Source organism: Grampus griseus, assembly GCF_964374135.1.
Source record: "Grampus griseus genome assembly, chromosome: 7".
In the NCBI taxonomy this organism is placed as follows: domain Eukaryota; kingdom Metazoa; phylum Chordata; class Mammalia; order Artiodactyla; family Delphinidae; genus Grampus; species Grampus griseus.
The window spans coordinates 109,160,726-109,184,108 of NC_139001.1; the positions used below are offsets into that span (position 1 = coordinate 109,160,726).

General features: G+C 35.1%; 1 protein-coding gene across 1 annotated transcript in view; it reads right to left on the reverse strand.

The window, feature by feature from the left end:
- MAP3K2 (mitogen-activated protein kinase kinase kinase 2) overlaps positions 1 to 18,767 on the reverse strand; it is a gene marked incomplete at its 3' end in the record, with an annotated part of 34,254 nt that extends 15,487 nt beyond the window's left edge. The window contains exons 1-10 of the mRNA XM_082659015.1: positions 18,728 to 18,767; positions 14,394 to 14,512; positions 13,679 to 13,719; positions 12,062 to 12,161; positions 6,675 to 6,788; positions 6,415 to 6,502; positions 3,018 to 3,148; positions 2,004 to 2,083; positions 651 to 718; positions 382 to 474 (exon numbers count right to left, since the gene is read on the reverse strand). Coding sequence (XP_082515141.1) covers positions 382 to 474; positions 651 to 718; positions 2,004 to 2,083; positions 3,018 to 3,148; positions 6,415 to 6,502; positions 6,675 to 6,788; positions 12,062 to 12,161; positions 13,679 to 13,719; positions 14,394 to 14,512; positions 18,728 to 18,734 — 841 coding nt within the window. The 5' untranslated portion in view covers positions 18,735 to 18,767. The remainder of the gene's footprint in view (positions 1 to 381; positions 475 to 650; positions 719 to 2,003; positions 2,084 to 3,017; positions 3,149 to 6,414; positions 6,503 to 6,674; positions 6,789 to 12,061; positions 12,162 to 13,678; positions 13,720 to 14,393; positions 14,513 to 18,727) is intronic.
- Between the last annotated feature and the right edge of the window lie 4,616 nt (positions 18,768 to 23,383).

Genomic DNA, 23,383 nt, shown 5'->3' on the forward strand with positions numbered 1-23,383 from the left:
TAGAACTCCCTCAGTTTTGTATAAAAAGGAGAAAAAATATATTTATTCTTATTTCCAATAATGATTTAAAATACAAAATAAAAATTGCAAAGTTTATAGGCAGCAATTTTTTTTCCTTAAGAGGACAATGCAAGTATGCATTTCAACATCAAGGAATAATTTTCTAATTAATACCATTTTTAACTACTCCTTTCTTTTTTCTAAGGCAAAGATAAGTATTATGAGGTAAGTTGGCATAAAGCTGTTATTGTAGTTTTAATTATGATCCAATATCTTTAAAAAAAGTTTTAAGCAGAAAACTAAGTGATATAGGAAGAAGTTTTTTTTATTGTTTCTGAGATTTTTAACAAACTGTTGTGTTCTTTGATCTAATAAACTTACCATCATTATAGTCTTGATGATGATATGAAACATGATACCTTCTTGGATATGTTCCTCCTTTTCCAAATTTCTCAAAGATAGGGTTATCATAGTCTATTAAGACACACAAGAAAGTTGTATACAAGTTATACAAAAGTCAAATATTTCCAATGATGAAAAACACATTTACTCATTTTTATTTGATTATTTTAAAAAGTTCCCTTGCCCTCCCAGCCAAAAGATTATTCAATGACATAACATTTAAACATTTAGAATGTGAACAGTCTAACCTGAAAATTCCTGATGATTATCTGGGTAGCTCTGGGCCCTAGGCATTCGTGATTTTGGATAGCTCTCTCTAAAAGTAGAAAAAGTCTTGTTATTTTAAGACAAAATATTTAAGGCATTAAAAAAAATCTTTATGCAATACCAATATCTATCTGTATGTATGTGCATATATACATACATACATATATAAAACAACATATATTTTATGTATACATACATATATACACACACACATATATATATACACACATATATGCTCTCTCTGAAACATTAACTGAGAAAGGGGGAACTTCTTTTCAAACACTTATTTGGTACATGCACCGCAAAAAGCCTGGCTTTTAAAATTAACCCACAGAGTACAGTGGTAAGAATGATATATTTTGGAATTACAGATGCATGGAAACACCTGTGTTTCAATCCTAGCTCTGCCACTTAAACTAGCTATTGTAACCTTGGCAAATCACCTTTCTGAGACTATTTCTGCATTTATAACAAGGAGATAATAATGTCTAACTCATCAATTTTATACTTATCTACCTCAGGACACTGTCTTTCAAATATTAAGTACTCAATATACAGCTTTCACAACACAATTTCCCTGAATTTCTTAAATGTTTTAAATATCTATCTTGAGATAGACATGGGCACAGACAAAGGTTTCATGTATATGGGTAACAAAAAATTAAACGTAAAGTTCCATACAATATTAGTCATACTTTCCAAATTTGCTTTCATAGAGCAATTCCAGAGATTAAATAGGTCATGATCTTAATAAAGATATTGACTTTGCATGCTACAGGTGAACACTGTCCGACTGAGACCAAGAGAGAGGGAGCACTTGTAACCAAAAATTCACAGATACAACTTGTCCCAGCTTATATTCCTGAACAGCTGTCTCACAAAAGTACTTAAACTTTAATTGACCAAAATACTGGGACATAACTACCAAGAATATATGTTATTTATAATTTGGTGCCAGAATGAACGTAATCCTGAACAGGTGCAACAACTCAAGAATCTCCAAAACAAAACCTATTATGAAAAATTTGACAGCAGTTTCACCAACACAGGTTTAAAAGTAAACGTACATAAATTCTAAGTTTGCCTTTAGTTTCAAACACAATTTAGCAAGAAACTCAGAATATTATAATCAGATATCATTTTAACTAAAAAAGATACTGAGCCCATGAAGTTAAGAAATTTGTCCAAACTGAAAAAATCAATTTGCCGTAAGTATAGATGAGTATCAACTACATTCCTCTGAATGTAACACAGAAGAGTTGATACTTCGACATGTTATATATATGCATATTTACCCACATATATTAAAAAACAAAAACTACAATCAACATTACCCATCCAGAGGGCTATCAAGTGATGGACAACTTCCTGAGCCAGAATTTTCAGGGCTGCTTAAAGATAATGGGTCCAGCATCTAGAAAAATAAATGGGTCCACCTTGAGTCTGCATGATATAACCAGAAGTTACTGTTTTTTAAAAACAGCTTTATTGAGATATAATTCATGTATCATAAAATTCACCCACTTAAAGCATACAGTGCAGTTCAGTAGTTAATACTGAGAATGTATAACCCTCACCATAATCTCAGAACACTTTCAGTACCCAAAAAAGAAAATCCATATCCAACAGCAGTCATCCCCAGAGTTATTCATTTTTAAATGTTTTAAAAGTAGTTGTCCTTGTAGGTAGGCTACAACTTCAAAATTTCCTAACAGAAAAATAGGAATTTTCTATTTCTTTCTCTCTGGATTATTATCTAAATAATTAAAAGCTAAAACACTTCACATAATTTTGTTTACTGAAAACTGAACAAAGGCACCACCCAAATTGAAACAAATGACACCATGACTGCTACATTATTAGAAAATGTAAACTCCTGTAATAATATAAGCAGCCAATTTAATGTTAAGAAAACAATAGCAAATCCATGAAAATACTTCAATACCACAAAACTTTAAAAAACATTTTTAAATGTTTTAGAAAGTAGACAAACCTCAGCTTCACAAAGTTAAATATTTACAGTTTTACTGTGTCTTTCAAATGTTAATTTAAAAAAATCCGAATGTTAATCCCAGGATTATAAACAAATGCATTCATTCACTTATGGATGAGCAACATGAGAAAATCAGCCTTATTCCACCTTTCTTTATACATGAATGCACACAGACACATGTAAATTAGTGGGGTTTTTCCTATATTTCCACTATTTTGTTCGCTTATAAAGGAAGATATGGGATTGGAGAAGAGGTAAAACAAATACCCCCTCCTCCATATATCTGCCAAACCACACTATGCCCTGACAACATCCCTTTAAATGAAATTAAAAACCACATCCAAATTTTGCTTACTTGGTCCATGCTCTCTGGAATGAACTCTCCTTCACTGTTGATACTGGTAAATGACCCATTCCGGGCAACCTGGTGTAATTCATCTGGAATGTATCCAGGGGGAGGGGAGCTTCTATCTCTACTAGTGGGACCTCAAAGGAGAAAAATTATATGATTTTATAAATTCCAGCAGGGAACCAATTCTTGTTTTAATTAAATATACACTCAAAATTTCTGGACTATAATACGAATGCTTTTAGCAACTGAAATCTAGTTTTTATTAAAGCTTATCAGAGCACTCTTGTCTGTAAAACTTCAAATGTTTTTATTCCTTCCTAAACTCCCACCTACTGTAATCATTAACCTTATTGTAATATTCACATATATTTATTAGGTGGTATGTTCTTCTGACTGCTGACAACTGCATTATGAGTATTGTATTGATAATAAAGATTTTTAGATAAATGCCACTGCTTCTGCACTTCCAAAGGTCACCTGTATCCTGGTATATGTTACCCTTTAATGTAATTTATGGACGGCATCATGATGTAGTGGAAAGAATATGGGCTTTACAGTCTAACCTCAATTTAAATCTCAGTTCCAGTTATTTACCAGCTCTGCGTCTTTGGGAAAGTTATCCAATCGCCATGAACCTGTTTCCTCATCTGTAAACATGGGACTAAATCTCTCCTTTGCAAGGGTGTTGTGATGGCAAAATTATTCATAATGAACATATGCTGTGCACATCTGTCTACATGATGTTCTTTCCATTGCCGCTCTTTAATCTTTAGAAACCTAAAGTGAGGTTACTTCTTAGTCATTTGGTCAACATTAGAATGTTTCCAATTTGGAATCCTGGACTTTATTCTTGGGTACTTAAAATTAGGCTTTTGGTGGCAAGCCATATTCCTGGAATTTAAATGTATTCATACTTTAGAAAATTAGAGAATCTAATACAGTTCGTCTAATTATGCTATGTTTATTAACATAGTTTTCTCAGCTTTCCTCCTTATTTTTTGAAATTAAACTATAAAAACGATATGATGAAATCATGTGAGCATTTGAGTTCTGGTCAGATTTAAAGCAAAAAAGGCTTTTGCCTCATGTAAGGGGTCACTGTAAATACGTGTCGGCATTTGTTAGTGAAGAGATAGGGAGAAAGAGAACAAAATGATTATCAAGAGATATGCATGAAAAAGATAATTTTTCTACACGGGACTCCAAAATTATTAGAAACTATTGAGTCAGTGGTTGATGTGGGCTTTGTAACAATTATGATCACAATGTCCCTAATATTTTTATTTCTTCCATACGCCCCTATTTATAAACGAAGATAAATATACTCATTATTTGAAGCAGACAAGGAAGAAAAAAAGCTTAGAAAATTTCTTCATCTTCTTACTTGATAACCCATTTTTTTGAACCTTTGTTATTAATAGGTATACCAATGCACTCTTGGTCAAAACCTCCACACCAGCATATACTCCCATCCCAAAGTAAGTTCTTCCTCTATCTTTTGTAAAAATAATTGAAGGAGATAATGATCAATAAATAAGCAAAAAAGATAATGGTCATATCTATCAAAGCCATTTCAAGTTTAAAGAGGTGCCAAGAAAAGACTAGTAAATTTTATACTTTACAATTTCCAGTTTCTTCTTATGCTGGCACTGAAGTCAAACAAGAATATTTATTAGTAGAATAAGAGTGAGACATTCAGTACAGTTTTAAATCAAAATGAATTTAAAATGTCAATTTAACTAATGTATTTAGCTTGTTCTGTCTAATGCAACTAAGGTGAATTAGCAATTTTTTACTTTAAAATGATAGGTACTATAATGATAAGAAAAAGGATAAAGAAATGTATGATTAATAATAGTCATGCTTTCTAGTTTGAAAAGCAAAATGTTTAAAAGTGTTCTCTCAGGGACTTCCCTGGTGGTGCAGTGGTTAAGAATCCGCTTGCCAATGCAGGGGACACAGGTTTGAGCCTGGGTCTGGGAAGATCCCACATGCCGCAGAGCAACTAAGCCCATGCACCACAACTACTGGGCCTGCGCTCTAGAGCCCGTGTGCCACAACTACTGAGCCCTTGCACCACAACTACTGAAGCCCGTGCACCTAGAGCCCCCTGCTCTGCAACAAGAGAAGCCACCACGATGAGAAGCCCAGGCACCACCAGGAAGAGTAGCCCCCACTCACCGCACCTAGAGAAAGCCCATGCGCAGCAATGAAGACCCAATGCAGCCAAAAATAAATAAATTTATTAAAAAGAAAAAAAAGTGTTCTCTCAATTGACTGCTACAACAATCCCATGATTTAAAGATGAGGACAATGTTACTGGTCTCAGGTTAATTATAGAGCTGGAATTTGAATTCAGGTACCCCTAATGTTCTTTCATCAAAAATTTAAATTATATCAAAATACATCCAAATGAAGACAAGCAATTTTTATTTTACTTGTATATTATCTCTGCTGTTCATACTTCCAACACTTCTGAAACCCAAAGTAAGACAAAAGACAGACACTTAGAAGGAAGTAGTCATAAAAAAGCTTTTGGGTACCAAAACAGAAGATGAATAACAGATTTTCTGGTTGGTTCACATGCTAATTTAATCTTTTCTTTCATTACTAACAATCCTCTTCTATCACCAGTCTTAGATTCCCTTCCTGCTTCCTCCCTATTCATCTGTTTTATGTCTCCTACTTCCCCCTTTAAATCCATCCCTCACATATGTTTTCATGCTATCTTTAATACCCATTTTCGAGCAATGAAATGTTTTTATCATATAAAAATGTAGATTATCAATGTTTTATACAAATTGAAGAAGATGCACGGAACTGGGGAGTTCAGAGCACCTCTGCCCAGCCTATGCCTCTCTAATAGGCCTCCTTAAAAAAAAAAAAAAAAAAGCACACAGGATCCATTTTTCTTTTTACCATAAACATAAGTGTATTTTTAATGACTAATAAAGTAATTATAAAACATAATCTGGAAATTCTTAGCAATCTTTATTTTGGTAGCATTCTTGGCAATAACTAAAACTTAGAGAAAAGTTTATGAACTTAGTCCATCCATTAATTTTAATATGTTAGAATTACTTCTTTTAATTTTTTTCCCTTCAGCTTATTTGTACAATTAAAACGCTCTTGAGGTTTCCTTATAACTTGTTAAACATCAAAATACCCTGGGTATCTTAAGAAAGAAAATATTTAAACTGGAGACTGCTAATCGTGTAATACTTGACATTAACTTTTCAAGGGACATCAGATACCAGAACATAGTTAACTGAACTAAATTACAGAGTACAGAGATAGGCTGCTATTTATCAGGATTATGTTTAGATGTTGCCCTACCTTAAAGGATGGAGATGAAACCAAGAAATCACCCATTTCATGATTTCGACGCTAGCTTTCTTACCTACTATAGAAAGTCTTTTTTTCCTCTCTGCTCCAAATACTGTGTTATCCAAATCTTCTAGTGATGGCAATGGCTCTAAATTAGTAGCCTACGAAGAAAAAAAGAAGATTCATGCTATTCTTCCCCTTTAGGGCTTTAATCAGAATCCTTTCCCCTACCAAATATAACCCAGGCATTCTAGGTAACTATGTTTCATATATTGACTTTTACAAGCATAAATCCTATAATCCTCACTGAAAAAACAAAATCCCAACTCATACCTGTGTACTTCCATTTATTACAAGTAATATTTTGAGGCTCTTCATATGAATACTACGATCCAGCAGTTCCACAGCTTTGTCCAAGTCATCTTGGGTGGTTAATGGAATCACCAACTAAACAAAAGGGAACATAGGAATTGTGCAGCCATCTCACCAGGTCAAGTCCTCCCAGGAGCATCTCCATTACTATGGAATTATAAATCTCAAAATACCTTGCTCTTTGATTTGTCAGTATAATGAAATTCTGAATGAATACACGTTATCTAGATTGTTTTGCTCTTCCCATCCTACCATCACTAAAATCATAAAATGAATACAGATTAATAATTTTTTTCTTTACTGAACATTAAATTCTTCTAGAAAACACATTTAAAGATTAAAGATCAGTTTTCTAGGATATTTCCATAATATTATTAAACTTAAGTTATAATATCTTCACCTCAAAACAGCATTAAGGAACATACACAAAAATGTAAAATAAAAGTACTCTCTTTTATCTGCATTGATGAAAGTTTTACTTTTTTTATAGCAACCACAGATTCTCGTCCTCAACCGGTATGCTTACCAACATACAAAATACAATGAGCATGCCGTGGAGGGGTGCCGTGGAGGGGTGCCACCAGTAATGTACCTGCAATCTACAGCCGACCTGGCACTCTCATCTCTGACTTGACCACTACAGTCTAAAACAGGTAAGCTAAATGAGTGAGCCATCCTACAGTAACCCCTGAATGCTGAAATTTGCTTTCATTAGTCCTCTCATGGATCAGATGTTATAAGGGACAAAAGCACCTGAACAGCCTGTGAGGAAAAAGCATGATTCATACTACTAAACAAAATACTTCTTTTTTTAAAAATGTAAACTTAGGGGCTTCCCTGGTGGCATAGTGGTTGAGCGTCCGCCTGCTGATGCGGGGGACGTGGGTTCGTACCCCGGTCCGGGAGGATCCCACGTGCCGCAGAGCGGCTGGGCCCGTGAGCCATAGCCGCTGGGCCTGCGCGTCCGGAGCCTGTGCCCCGCAACAGGAGAGGCCGCAGCGGTGAGAGGCCCGCGTACCACAAAAAAAAAAAAAAAAAAGTAAACTTAGTAGCTTAAGATGACTTTGTCAATAATCTTCAAAGTACATTCCGTTTCACGGAAAGGACAGAATAAAAACAAGTGAACATATTCCATACTTGTGAGCCGGCACTAACTAACACAGTATATAAGCCAATCAAACGTAAAGGCATAGTTAGTTAAGGGTCCTCTACAGTACAAATACCTTGCGGGTAAGGACTCCCCCCCTAAGCCAGCAATGAACACAGAGCACATCAAAAACCAAATACTTGGTAAATATTGTTTAATAAAGATCATAGGGTAAAAGCTTCATCTGCACCCAAACCCACTAGCTGACATGGTGTGCATTCATTCTCCATAGATTTCTTTATGAAAACTATTCCTTGTTTTAAGAAAGGCTGCCAGACACAAATACAAAGCAGAACTAATGTGAATTACATCATACAATCTGCTTACATTTACTTACTCTGTACTTGAAATTATACTCCCGATTTCTGTTCATATAGCTAGTTTTATACTGTCACAATTTAGCTACTATCAGGCCTTTTTTTCTCTGTGAGAATTTTTTTCTAATAAAAAAAAGAATATTAACTGGTATCATAGAACAAGTCTGATCTACTTAATTAAATTCCTTTCATTTTCCTATCAATCATGAGCCGTATTGGTACACCTTGTTCCCATCTTTAATAGTTTGTAAATTATATTTTAAGCACTAGAAAACATTTTAAAGCAATGAAGAGGATTGTTCTGCCAACTTTTCATTTAGGGGGAAACCTGAATGCTTACTTTAGCTACACATTATTTATAATTGGAGTGTTTACTTCTCCAAGATACTGCTGCTTTGGAAGGAAAAGACACTAATTTAAATCACAGTAACAAAGTATGAGCATAAATGATTCCGCTCTTCTTTAGCTTACGAAAGTGAAATCTGGACATTCTGGAGTACCTGGAGTGGCAGCCTGGACTACTGTCTATATCGCTGATGTAATCCCTCATATGTGCTGAGATCACTTATTACAAATTTTAAAACAAGGACTAAAAGTCACGAACAAGTCCCACCCTACCTAAATTATACTAAATAAGTCACCCAATATTTCCCTGCTTGGTAAATTCATTTTGGCCTCATTCATAAAATCTATTTGCCTCTGGCTTATTACTGATAAATCCAGTTGTATGTTAATAAAAATCATTTCTGGAAAGGAAACTAAAAATTAAGTCCAAAACCCCGTTAAATAGAACCTAAGTTTGAAATAAGTTAATTATCTTCCTAACTTTACATAGCGAAACATGGAAACTGCCCATAAAAAGGCTTGTCCTCCTCTACCTATCTAAAATGGAAAAGGTCTTAGAAAACCCACTTACTTTTGCCTGCATTTATCTCCTCTGACAATACACACAAACCCGACACTTTATTAGATAAAGAGTAGCCTAACTCACAGATCCAACCAATCCCAGCTTAAATTTGCTTGTTTCAATTCTGGCAAACCAGAAGTTTATAGTCTTTTAGAACAGAGGATTTTATATCACACGACAAAAAAATATAGAACTGGAAAAACAAGCAGTCTAAATGAGTTTTTAGCTTGTCTACAAGTCCACGAAACTAATACCCCTTGTTAAGTCTTTCCCTAGTGCCCCCAATGTCCAAGGACATGCCCTGGGCTTGTCATGACGTGAATCAGGACATGGCTAACTTACAGAATCACAGATTCTCACAGAAACTCAGAGTTGCAAGACAATTTTAAACAATGTAATGTTACCCCAATGCCTCCTCCACCACATTTCTGCCAAGAGGCCACCCAGCATAATGGCAAAACCACTCTCAGAAATCCTTTAGAAAGCATGAGAAAAAGAAAATTTTCCAATTTTTAGACAATGGGAGAGGGTTCCTAAAACTACAGATCAATTAGCTTGATGTCAATCCTCAAGAAAGCCCTAGAAAAAATTATACGCAGGCACCCCTTGTTTTAGTGTGCGTCACTTTACTGCACTTCAGATACCGTGTTTTTTACAAATTGAAGGTCTGTGGCACCCCTGCCGCAAGTCTACTGGCACCATTTCTCCAACAGCATTTACTCCCCTTATGTCTCTGTGTCACATTTTGGTAATTCTTCCAAATATTTCAAACTTTTTCATTATTATTATAATTGTTATGGTGATCTATGATCAGTGATCTTTGATGTTACTATTACAAAAAGATTACAGTTTGCTGAAGGCTAAGATGATGGTTAGAATTTTTTAGCAATAAAAGTATCATTAAGATTTTCTTTTAGACATAATGCTATTGCACATTTAAAAGACTATATTATAATGTAAGCATAACTTTTATATGCACTGGGAAACCAAACAATTCATGTGACTAGTTGCATTGCAATAGTCACTTTATTGTAGTGGTCTGGAACTGAACCTGCAGTATCTCCAAGGTATGCCTATAAACAAATTGGGAGAACTCAGAAAGGAAACAGCAATTTTAGGAGCTCAGACAGGTACAATATGAACAAATCATGTCAAACTAACTTCATTTTTCTTGACAGAACTACTAAGCTCACAGATCAAGACAATATTGTAGTCAATGTATCTTGGCATTTGAAAGTTTTCCATGATACAATTTTAGACCAAACAAAACCAAAACAAAGATATAACTGGGTTCCTCAGAATCATAACATGAGATAAAGATTCAAGTATGTTTATAAAAGATACTAGGAAACACTGATCGGGGAACGGGGAAGACAGGGGAGAGAAGGAGCCTCATAAAGGGTATCCTATCCAGCTAGTTACCACCGTGGGTAAGTGGGGCCCATCCATCCCCACCTCCCACCACATCCTTGAGCCTCATATCGCCAATCCCAATTCCCCACCGCCATATGTACTTCAGCTTACACCCTTCAGCCATACCTCTGAAAAGCCCTCAGCGTCTCAGGGGCTGGCAGATGGAAATCAGGCCAGCACAAACAGAAACAAGTATCATGATAGGGCCAGGCAACAAGAGGTGTTCATGGCTAACTGAAAACCCAAAAAAGTATTTGAAAAATAACATTTTAAGGTATTACCACAGTATAATACTCATCACTTTGTTCAGAAATATTATTTGGATATGGATTTTTACTTTATCAAAATATTTTCCACTTTCAGCTATAAGTGGTTTCTATAGACAAGCTACATTAGCATGTTCTTTTGTTTTAAAATAACAATAATTCATTTGAAAATCTAATATTTCAAATATTTTTATTAGCACAATGCTTTAACATTTGCAAAGTACTTTCACATTTTCTCAAATTAATTTTTACTGAACTTTCCACTGTCACTCCATTCCCACTGACACTTTTTCTGCTCCTGACACACAAGTCTTTTCCATCTTAGGATCTCTGTGTGCTCTGCTCTCAAGCTGCTCTCTCTGTCAGGAATGTTGTTCCCCTCAAACTCTTTGCAGGGTTGGCTTTTCATACTTCAAATCTCAACAATTAAATATTACCACCTCATTCAGCTCTTCCTTAGTACTACCTAAATAGGACACCTACTGCCCTTGCCTTTATCCTTTATCATAACACTTTATGCATTTCCTTCAAAGAATTTCACATATTTAAACAAATCAATTATTAACTGTCTGCTTCTACCACAAATCTATAAACTCCATGAGGGGCTGTAATTCATAAATCATAGCCATCATGCCTGGCAAATTCAACACTATTTTTCGACAGGGAACAATAACAAATTAACCAATTAACTAAACTGTCCCTAAAATTTTTTAAGTCTCAAGATCTTGATCTGAGATCACAGGACTTGAAAGAAATCTCAGAGATTTGCAATCCACATTTTACAGAAGGTTCAAAAGGGATTCCCCAGAACACAGAGCTCCTGAATGCCACAGTGAGCCCTTAAGATTACACGTACTGACCCCCAACATAAACATGATGATCTAATCACGTCCTTAAAAACATGAAAGTAATCCTTTAAGCTTTAACTAAACTGTCCAACTACCAAAGCTCTGTTGACTCTGTAGACAAGTATACAGTATGAAAAGAAAAGAGTTCATCAATAAAGAACAAAGAGTAAAAATAAAACACAAATAAGCAGCAAACCTCTAAGTAATACATATATTTCCTCCTTTAATAGATTCTCAATTATTTGCACAGTAGCACCTTTCAATATCCTCCACAATGAAAAAACTCATTTTAATAAGTTAAAATTTACTTCTGTTATCTTATTCCTCTCTAAAATACCATATCCTTAATCAAGCCCCAAATAAAAGCACAACCATCCTAAAACAATCTCTTAAATAAACACACTGTTTTCCAAAATAAGAACTATTGAAAGTTAAACTGTACATGTTTACCTCATTATTGGTATAATGTAGGTCCATAGACTGTCCAAAGGCAATTTTAGCTTTAGACCTCAGATCTTCCAGTTTAACTGGTCTGGGAAACTGAAGGATTCTATATAGACAGAATTTTTATATATTTTATTTTCTTAGGCATAGTTAAATAACTTACTTGCAACAGTTATCGCTTGGATAGAGAAATATAAAATTAAGTTAAAATGTAAACATTCACTTAAACACTACAATGGCGCATTTTTGATCAAGTGCACCAATATTTCAACACAAAGTTCAAGAACTCTGAAGTTTGTTCTATCTTAATAAAAATTATAAAAAGGAAATTCTCTAAATGTTCTGTACTTTATAATTTGTGCTGCAAGTGTTATATGAACATAAAAGAGCAATGTAAAATGTTCATTGAGGAAAGTGATTAAACTTAATTATGTGACATCCATACGATGAAATGCATCATAACTGTTAAAAAGAATAAAGCTGTTCTCCAGGGATCCAAATTTTGATTCCTATACCCTTATCAACTCAACATTTCTGAGCACATATATATATCGTGTAAGCACATCTCCCCCAGATAAATATCTTTAAAGAGTTAAAAATTTTTAATTCTAGAATTCTTTTCGTATTTCACAAAGGATTGACTTGTGTTGCCCCTGGGGACCATACACCTAAGCTTGGAGACTACTCTACTAGACCGTAGGTTTTGTAACAGGAGGGATCATGTCTATTTCACTTACTTTATTCCCTTCATAGCCTAGCATATAGTAAGTACTCAATAAACAGTGCTCAATGAATAAAAAAAAAAACTGAGAAAATATCCATAAAGAATTGTAAATAGGAAAAAAGTAGATTGGACAATACATGTATGGTATATCTGGTATGTCCCCCCCCCTCTTTTTTTTAAACATCTCCGTGTAAATCATTTTTACATCTTCAGGTTGTATGATTTATGAGCCTTTTAAAATTTCTTAAAATGGATAGATCTTTCATTAAATTAATTTAATGAGACACTAATAATAGAAATAAAATCCCATCTTCTCTAACTCCTATTAGGTCTTGTTTAGCAATTCTGTTGTCAACCACCACTACTATGACTTCCACCATTCCACTGAGATACAGATACCCAGTTGAAGGCTAGGCTTCCACCTCCGCTAAGTAATTTGTAGTCACCATTCCAACTCACTTTCCTCAATGTTATTAATTAAATACAGGTCATATGATTAAAGTCTCTTGAGAATAATCAAAATTGTGACTTTAAGTCCACGCATCTAAATTCTATATAGTATCTGAAGGGACGATGCAATTATAATAAGGAGAAATACATTTAATTTCCACTGAGTAAAAATTTTAAAAAATAGTAATATTTAAAACTGCATTATGCAATGACCTTATTTATTTCCTAGTACTGCAAAGTAAAAACATTAATCATTTCTGATGTTTAGCCTGAATTTTGACAGGTTCTATCTTAAGTCCAAGTACACATTACAGTTACCAAGGACTATTCCATTCTCAATTTGTAAGCCATGAACCTTCATTAAAATCTAAAAACAACCTCTAATGGTCTTAACTAGGACATGCATTTGATTATATCAATAAACCTACATATAATGTTTCCTTCCTTACCTTTTTTCTCCTCTGTGTTCAAATTTGACTCGGACATCATTCTGTAATGAAATAATAAATCACTTCAGAGATCAGATAAAATTTCCAGAATTTCTAAATCACTTTTTTTTTTCTTAGTCACTCATTTAAAATAGAGCAGAGGGGGAAGGAGGTTTCATTTTCAGTGTCAACTCCAATCAATTGATAGTGTCTACCAAAGAGCTGAGCTGAGAATTAGGCTGCTGAATCTGGGCTCAACAGGAAGGAGCACCAAGATCTATTAGTGATGGCATCATGGGTCTGCGACATTTGTTAATTCTGTTAGAGGGCAATATAGAATACTATATTTCCACTTTTTTATGTTAGACATCCCAAACAAATTTAATATGATACTCCAATAAAAATTAATTTAAAAAGAATCAAAATGATCTTCATCTGTAAATATACAGAATAATAGACTATTTTAAATAAAAACCATTGCTCGTGTTACATGCCTTAAGAATTGGATGAAATATCAACTCTAGAGAGAAGTTACCACATTAAATGAAACTACCATTTAAAAAAACAAAACAAAACAGACACCCTACGGAAAAATGTATGCAAATAACAAAATACTTGATTAGAAAGTGTAAAAGCTAATCACTTTAAACAAACCCTCTATACAATTAGGATATTCAAAGAAAGTAATTCATAGAATAACAACATATATTTATTAAAATATTATTGAGACAAATACCTGCTTTTTTGGTGATAAGGATTTTGCTTTTCTGGTTTCCTGTAAGGATAATGCTGGTCGACTGGCCTTATGAAGAACAGCCAAATCTTGCATGATTGACTTCAAAGCTTGCTGATCATCTGGTATTTTTAAAATAACATATACACAGAATTGTAATTTCAATATGTATTTATCATAGACACCAATACAAAAATTTATAGTAAAATTTAATGCAAAAATACATTAATTTAATGCAAAAAATGCACTTAGAACATCTTCAATGCCTACACTCCTGCTATTTTGGTGAAATAAAAATTTAGTTATTTAAAAACTGAAGACAAGTAACATTAAAACTGCACTAGACTCAAGCACTTGCATCTTACTCGCATAGGTGTTCACACGAGACATTTATAAGGCAAGTAAAGTCATACTGATGCTTCTAATGATGTAACATCCTAGCATATGAGTCAAAACAGCCCTGTTATAACAAATTCTTTTCTACGACACCTAAACAAAACATCAACAAGACATCTAAAATCTTAATTAAAACAAGTGGGGAAAAAATAAACAACTTTCTATAAATACCATCATTATTTAACATTTATGTTCAAAGTATGGAATGCCTTTTAGAGTTTTTCTCTTTCATCAATACTTCAAGTCAGAAACAAAGAAACGCTTTATCAGTGGATGAAGACCCATACTGATACTTGGAAGTGTTTTTTTTTTTTAACTTCTTCACCATAAGGTTCAACAAGACTACATTTAACAGACAAACTATTTAATGGTCTCAGCCACTAACAACTTAAAAGGTAACAATGCAAGAAAAAAGTAATGAATCCATAAAACTGAATGAAAGGATCATGAACCATGAACTTTTACTCTCTTCCAAACACATCAAAGATTCCTAAGACTATAAGCATGAGCCTCCTAGTAATGTCAACTATACGACCTCTGGAAAACTTCAGAGACAATTTAATTGATTTTCACTAGTAAATCAACTCTACTAATGATAATCACCAATTGGTAAATAAAGGAACTGAGGGACTTTACAGCTTACATTTTAAAATGTAACCATTTTGGTGAAGAATAATTTATGTTCCAGAGCAGTAGTTAAAACATGCTTTATCCTGTAAAGGGAGATCATTAAAAAGAATGTGGCAAGTCAATGGCTTCATCAGTCTTTCAAACACACAAATAGCTGACTTCTCTAACATGTTAATTTTTTATAACACTCAATATATTCTGTTCTACAGTAAAAAAAAAACTTGCATATTAAAATTAAAATAATGGCTCCAAAGGTTTTGTTAATAAATTCCAGGTCTGGAGAAAATTTTAATCCTTCACAAAGTATTCTTTGTAAAATAAAATTTCTACATAATATTAGCTTAGCCAAACGGTAACTGAGCCAGATGGGTATAATGTAATAACAACAGGTGTATTGTATATGGGTCCAAGCCAGATTATGTCATTTATTGATAAAAATAAATCCTCCCTTAGAAAAAGAATAAGTTGAAAATGATCTGAACTGGAATAAAATTATCTGATGTAACCTTCTTAAGAAAAGTAAGACCCTTAATTCTATACTGGGGAAAGGAAAACTCTTAAACATATCTATGTTTTATTTTCTTCATTAAACACTTGAATTTAGGCATTTTCACAATATTTAATGTTTAACATTACATGTTTAATATTATAACACCAAAATAAATAAATGCCTGGGAAGGCTTTGGCTTAAATCTCTTATCACATTTACATATACTAACTTCCGTGTTTAAAAAAATGAATACCGTTTTCTACAGTACATGTAAAAAAGTAAAGAGAGCCATTTGAATAAAAGTAACTTCTCAGGGAGATAACATACAACTGAAGAGTTACTTAATTGAATTCCTTCTTTTTCTGGAATGAAGGAGAATCAGATGGCAAATTAGTACCCAGTAGGTAACTTACTTTTGATAAGATGTAAGCTAACAAATCCCCAAAGGATCGAGCAAAGTGGTGAACATACACTACAAGCACTGTTCTAACTATTCCTAGACTGTTTTACTCTATTAAGAATCTCTATGGTGGTTACAGGTACTAGGAAAATTAGACAGGTTATAAACGTCATAGGATCATGAGTTGATCCAAATGGCAGAGAGGATGCTTGAAGGATCCCAGAGCCTGACCAACAGTCACACAGGAGAAGCAGTGTATTTCTGACAAACGTTAAAAGGACAGTGAGTTGAGCAGAAAACCGGAAAATACTTGGGAAATAATTTCAAATAAAAAATTTATCAGCAATGTTTAACTTGATATCTTATATTCTTATTTTACTTTAAAACTACAGGAGAAAATCTTCAATCAAAAATTCAAATATCTGTGACACACTTTTAAATATTCACAGTTTCTTGTGACTAGCTTTGTACATGTTTTTAAGCAATGACTGTTCTTTGCATACTATAAGTATCATTTGAGAAGTATGGTGTAATTCAATTTAATATAAAGTTCAGACTGCAAGTGAGAGCAACAAAAATGAAAAGTTGGTATGAATTCAGTAAAAGGATATCCAATTTGGAATTGGAGGCGAAGGTGACAAAAGTGGAGAATTTGGACCACATGATGGCACTGCACTCATGGTTAAAAAAGGAGAAAGTAGGGCTTCCCTGGTAGCACAGTGGTTAAGAATCTGCCTGCCAATGCAGGGGACATGGGTTCGAGCCCTGGTCTGGGAAGATCCCACATGCTGCGGAGCAACTAAGCCCACGTGCCACAACTACTGAGCCTGTGCTCTAGAGCCGGCGAGTCACAACTACTGAGCCCACGAGCCTAGAGCCCATGCTCCACAAAAGAAGCCAGCGCACCACAACGAAGAGTAGCCCCCACGTGCCGCAACTAGAGAAAGTCTGCGTGCAGCAATGAAGACCCAACGCGGCCAAAAATAAAAAATTTTAAATAAATAAATAAAAGAGACTGTAGAAGAGAAATTTAGAAAGTAGGAAGGTGGAGGTTTATTTTACACACTTACCACGAGTAGACACACTGAAAGTGTGCTAGCCCTCCCACTAAAGAACACAGACAAATTAAAGTTCCTTGGCCTAAATGCCATGTATATACATATACAAGTGACTAATATATTTTTTTAAATTAATTAATTTATTTTTGGCTGCGTTGCGTCTTCGTTACTGCACACAGGCTTTCTCTAGTTGCAGCGAGCGGGGGCTACTCTTCGTTGTGGTGCACAGACTTCTCATTGCAGTGGCTTCTCTTGTTGCAGAGCACTGGGCCTAGAACGTATGGTCTTCAGGAGTTGTGGCTCACGGGCTCAGTAGTTGTGGCCTGTGGGCTCTAGAGCGCAGGCTCAGTAGTTGTGGCGCACCGGCTTAGTTGCTTTGCAGCATGTGGGATCTTCCCGGCCCAGGGCTTGAACCCATGTCCCCTGCATTGGCAGGTGGATTCTTAACCACTGCGCCACCAGGGAAGCCCCAGCAGACAGATTCTTAACCACTGCACCAACCAGGGAAATCCGAGTGACCAATATTGATACATTTGTTAAGCAAGTGGTAGGAAAAGTGTGACAAAGACAAACATTGGCAAATACATGTCAGCACTAAGATACCGTTATAAGATACTGGTCTAAGTTTAAAACCTTAGCTTCCAACTACCCAGTCCATTTTTCCCCATTTAAGATAGGACAGGCCAGTTGCTCCATTTCTTTCTAGTGTTTCACTGTCCAATCCCTGCCTCACATTGGAATGCTCAACCCCAAGGAGAAAAGAGAAGAAAAGAAAGAAAAGAGAGTAAAGAAGAAAACAAAATGATATAGAAACTGAACACCCACAATCCATTCCCATACTTTAGCCTCTCTTTCCATTAATATTATGACACCATAGGAAATTCACAAGAGTTGTAAAACATATCCTCTTCAAGCACCAATGATTTACTGCTCTATTCTTTTATAAAGTTTCATGATTTATTATTTTTATGCAGCTATTTTCTTTAGCCTATCTATATTATTACACTGTTGAGTAATTATAACAATTCATTCTTCAACATTTATTCAATTTTTAAAAGTCAGGTTTCTTTACCAAGTATTCTCTCTGGCCATCAGGTTCTAAGAAAATCACAATCCATCTCAACAGTTTATTTTGAATGTCCATACTATGTCCTGCATAAACTGGTTATCCCAAAACTGTAGAAGTCAACACAAAAAGTGCTTTAATTGAAAATCTATTAAGTAAATAAATGTAAAATATTACATAAATCTACTTAATCATAAAATTTCTTCATAAAAAGCTTATCATACACACAGAGAAAAAGTTGTCCCTCCCATTTTATCCTTTAATTATAGATGAGAAATGCTTTTAGTTGGAACTCACCCATCATGGCAACCAGCTTGACTATTTGAAAATTAGGGAAATGGTTCTCTCATCAGCATTCTCTATTGCCTAAGAACATAAAAAGATGAACACGTTAATAAGACGAAGAAAGAGAAGAGGTAGCCACAAAAAGAAAAAAGTCAGTATAAATAACACTAATGTGAATGTACAATATTAATACTTTACACATTTTGCTGGGGAGAAGTGCCTTCTTTTTTCCAGATATTCAATTATTGAGAAGGAACTGAAAATTATTATTATTTTCAATTAAATTTACCTAAGTACTTTTCACGTTCCTATCTATCTAAGCTAAAGCAAAACAAAACAAAACGATTTTTGAGAGTCAAAACACTTAAGAGATAATCTAATAAACTCAAGTTCCGGGACTTCCCTGTTGATCCAGTGGATAAGAATCCACCTTCCAATGCAGGGGACGTGGGTTTGATCCCTGGTAGGGGAACTAGGATGCCACATGCAGCGGGGCAACTAAGCTGGCATGCCACAACTACTGAGCCCACGTGCTCTGGAGCCCACGCATCACAACTACAGAGAAGCTCGCGCACCGCAACTAAGACCCGATGCAGCCAAAAATAAATAAATAAATAAAAATTAAACAAAAACTGAAGTTCCCACAGGGCAATGGCAGATATAAAGATTGAGTGGCAAATGTCATATTTAGAGACATCAACAAAATAGTAAAGGCCTACAAATCTCCATAAAAGAAAATATTATCACAATCAACAAAGAGGAATTAACCGAAAGTTTGCAGCAATCTGGGCAGCATTTAGGAGTCACAGTAAAAAGAGAGAACCTTGTGGCATTCTGACCTTCCCTATTCCTATCTTCCTGCCCCTTATTCCCAGCTCCAAAGTAGCAATCTAAACCAACAGCCCACAGTCACCATGAAAATGAGCAGCCTGGCAGCAACTGGAAAGGGCAGAATGGAACTGGAATGCCTTCAAAGTCTGATTCCAAAAAAACTGTCATTATTTGACCTATCTAATGGTTGGCTGATAGACCCCATTTGAAAGGCTGCCTTTATTTAACCTGACTCAAAGCTTTTCCATTGCAAAGAACTTAGAGTGTTTGCTGAAATCAATCAGGGACAACATATGTCAACTGTCTGAGGAAGGGGAAAATAGTTGGGCAAACAATAGGTTAAGAAAAAAATTTTTTAGAAAAGCTGAGAAATGAGATGTCAACAGGGAACTCTGAAATGAGAAATGAGATGTCAACAGGGAACTCTGAAAAATGAGATGTCAACAGGGAACTTAGAAAAGCTGAGAAATGAGATGTCAACAGGGAACAGACTCCTGGGACTCTAGAAGGTACACAAATGCCCAAGGCTGTTGCTTTACTCAAGAAAGGCCTAAGAAGGCCCTCGGCTTTCACCTCTGGCTAACTCTGAGGCTCTGTGTAGCAGTAAGTAAAGGATAAGGTGGAGTTGTAAATGCCTGGGAGAATGTTAAAGGCCAGCCCCAACACACACAGAAAACCACTCAAAAAAGACTTCGAGACTTATCTGTTCCAAGTATCTAAGGAAATCTCTGTCTAATCATTAGATGACAGCTAAACTAAGAGCAGTCTTCACTGACCATATATGACAAAGAACACAGACTTTAAAAAGTGAGTTCTGAAATGTCACTAAACAAACAAATAAGAAGAATAAACAAAAAACACTGGGGAGGGGACTTCCCTGGTGGTCCAGTGGTTAAGACTCCATGTTCCGAATGCAGGGGACATAGGTTTAATCCCTGGTCAGGGAACTAAGATCCGGCATGCTGTGTGGCACAGCCAAAAAACAAACAAACAAAAAACCACTGGGGAGGGAGAAGAATCTGATTTCCAGAGGTGGCCCATTATGGTATTTTAAATGTCCAGTTTTCAAGAAAAAAATGAGACATACAAAGATAATAGTCCATACACAGAGAAAAAGCAATCAACAGAAACTGACCCTGAGAAAGCCTAAATGTCAGACTAACTAGACACATACAAAAATTCCTGATTCCCAGATGAAAAGCCAGTGTTCAGCATAAACTATATTGTTCGTATAAGCAGCTGAGGCACAATAAGCCATTCTTATCAGTTAGGCAGCTGGGAACTCTCCTGAAATCCAAGTTCTCAGATGCCAGCCAATGATAAGCAATTCATTCCAAAGATAAGCAGTGAGGCTATGTGAACTCTTTTCTATACAAAGAGCAGAAGGAAATTAATAGACAAGTTTAAAGAAACTGCATAAAGCAATAATTATAAGCGTGTTGTTGGGTGTACAATATATAGATATAATTTGTACAACAATATACACAAATTTCCCTTTGTATAGTACAAAGGAAAGAGGAGGGATGGAGTTAAAAGGGAAATTTTGTATGCCACTCAAATTAAGTGGCATTAACTCAAACTACATTGTTTTAAGTTGAGATGTTAATTTTAATCCCCAGGTCAATGACTGAACAATACATTTTTTAAAATGGCAAAAGAAATGAGAGAATTAAAATAGCACACAACAAAATATCTATTTAACACAAAGAAGGCAGTAATGGAGGAATGAGAAACAACAACAACAAAAAAAGATACAAAACACATAGAACACAAAAATAAAATGACAGATGTAATCTTACCTTATGTGTAATTATATTAAATATAAGAGGAATGAACAAACCAGTTAAAAGGCAGAGATTAGCAGACTAGGTTAAAAAACAAGATCTAACTATATGCTGTCTACATCAGACACATTATAGATTCAGGCACAAAACAGGTTGAAAGTTAAAGACTGTAAAAAGATATACCATGCAAACAGTAGCCAAAGGAGACCTAGCTATATTAATAGCAGACAAAATAGAATATATTATACACGAGCACTGAATATGAAACTGTGACTAAAAATCTTCCAACAAACAAAAGCCCAGGACCAAATGGCTTCACAGGCAAATTCTATCAAACATTTAGAGAAGAGCTAACACCTGTCTTTCTCAAACTCTTCCAAAATTTGGCAGAGGGAGGAACACTCCCAACCTCATTCTACAGGGCCACCATCACCCTGATACCAAAACCAGACAGAGGTGTCACAAAGAAAGAAAACTACAGGCCAATATGACTGATAAATATAGATGCAAAAATCCTCAACAGAATACTAGCAAACACAATCCAACGGCACATTAAAAGGATCACACACCCTGATTAAGTAGGGTTTATCCCAGGAAGGCAAGGATTCTTCAATATACGCAAATCAATCAATGTGATACACCATATTAGCAAACTGAAGGAGAAAAACCATATGATCATCAAAATTGATACAGAAAAACCTTTTGACAAAATTCAACACCCATTTATGATAAAAACCCTCCAGAAAGTAGGCATAGAGAAAACTTACCTCAACATATAAAAGGCCATATATGACAAACCCACAGCCGATATTGTTCTCAAGGGTGAAAAACTGAAACCATTTCCTCTAAGATCAGGAACAAGACAAGGCTGCCCACTCTCACCATTATTATTCAACATAAGTCTTGGAAATTTTAGCCACAGCAATCAGAGAGAAAAAGAAATAAAAGGAATCCAAATCGGAAAAGAAGTAGAACTGTCACTGTTTGCAGATGACACGATACTATACATAGAGAATCCTAAAGATGCTACCAGAAAACTACTAGAGCTAATCAATGAATTTGGTAAAGTAGCAGGATACAAAATTAATGCACAGAAATCTCTGGCATTCCTATATACTAATGATGAAAAATCTGAAAGAGAAATTAAGGAAACACTCCCACTTACCATTGCAACAAAAAGAATAAAATACCTAGGGATAAACCTACCTAAGGAGACAAAAGACCTGTATGCAGAAAACTATAAGACACTGATGAAAGATACTAAAGATGATACAAACAGGTGGAGAGATATACCATGTTCTTGGATTGGAAGAATCAACATTGTGAAAATGACTATACCTCTCAAAACAATCTACACATTCAGTGCAATCCCTATCAAACTACCACCGGCATTTTTCACAGAACTAGAACAAAAAATTGCACAATTTGTATGGAAACACAAAAGACCCCGAATAACAAAAGCATTCCTGAGAAAGAAAAACAGAGCTGGAGGAATCAGGCTCCCTGACTTCAGACTATACTACAAAGCTACAGTTATCAAGACGGTATGGTACTGGCACAAAAACAGAAAGATAGATCAATGGAACAGGATAGAAAGCCCAGAGATAAACTCACACACATATGGTCACCTTATCTTTGATAAAGGAGGTAAGAATATACAATGGAGAAAAGACAGCCTCTTCAATAAGTGGTGCTGGGAAAACTGGACAGCTACATGTAAAAGAAAAAAATGGAACACTCCCTAACACCATACACAAAAATAAACTCAAAATGGATTAAAGACCTAAATGTAAGGCCAGACACTATCAAACTCTTAGAGGAAAACATAGGAAGAACACTCTATGACATAAATCACAGCGAGATTCTTTTTGACCCACCTCCTAGAGAAAGGGAAATAAAAACAAAAATAAACAAATGGGACCTAATGAAACTTGAAAGCTTTTGCACAGCAAAGGAAACCATAAACAAGATGAAAAGACAACCCTCAGAATGGGAGAAAATATTTGCAAATGAAGCAACTGACAAAGGATCAATCTCCAAAATATACAAGCAG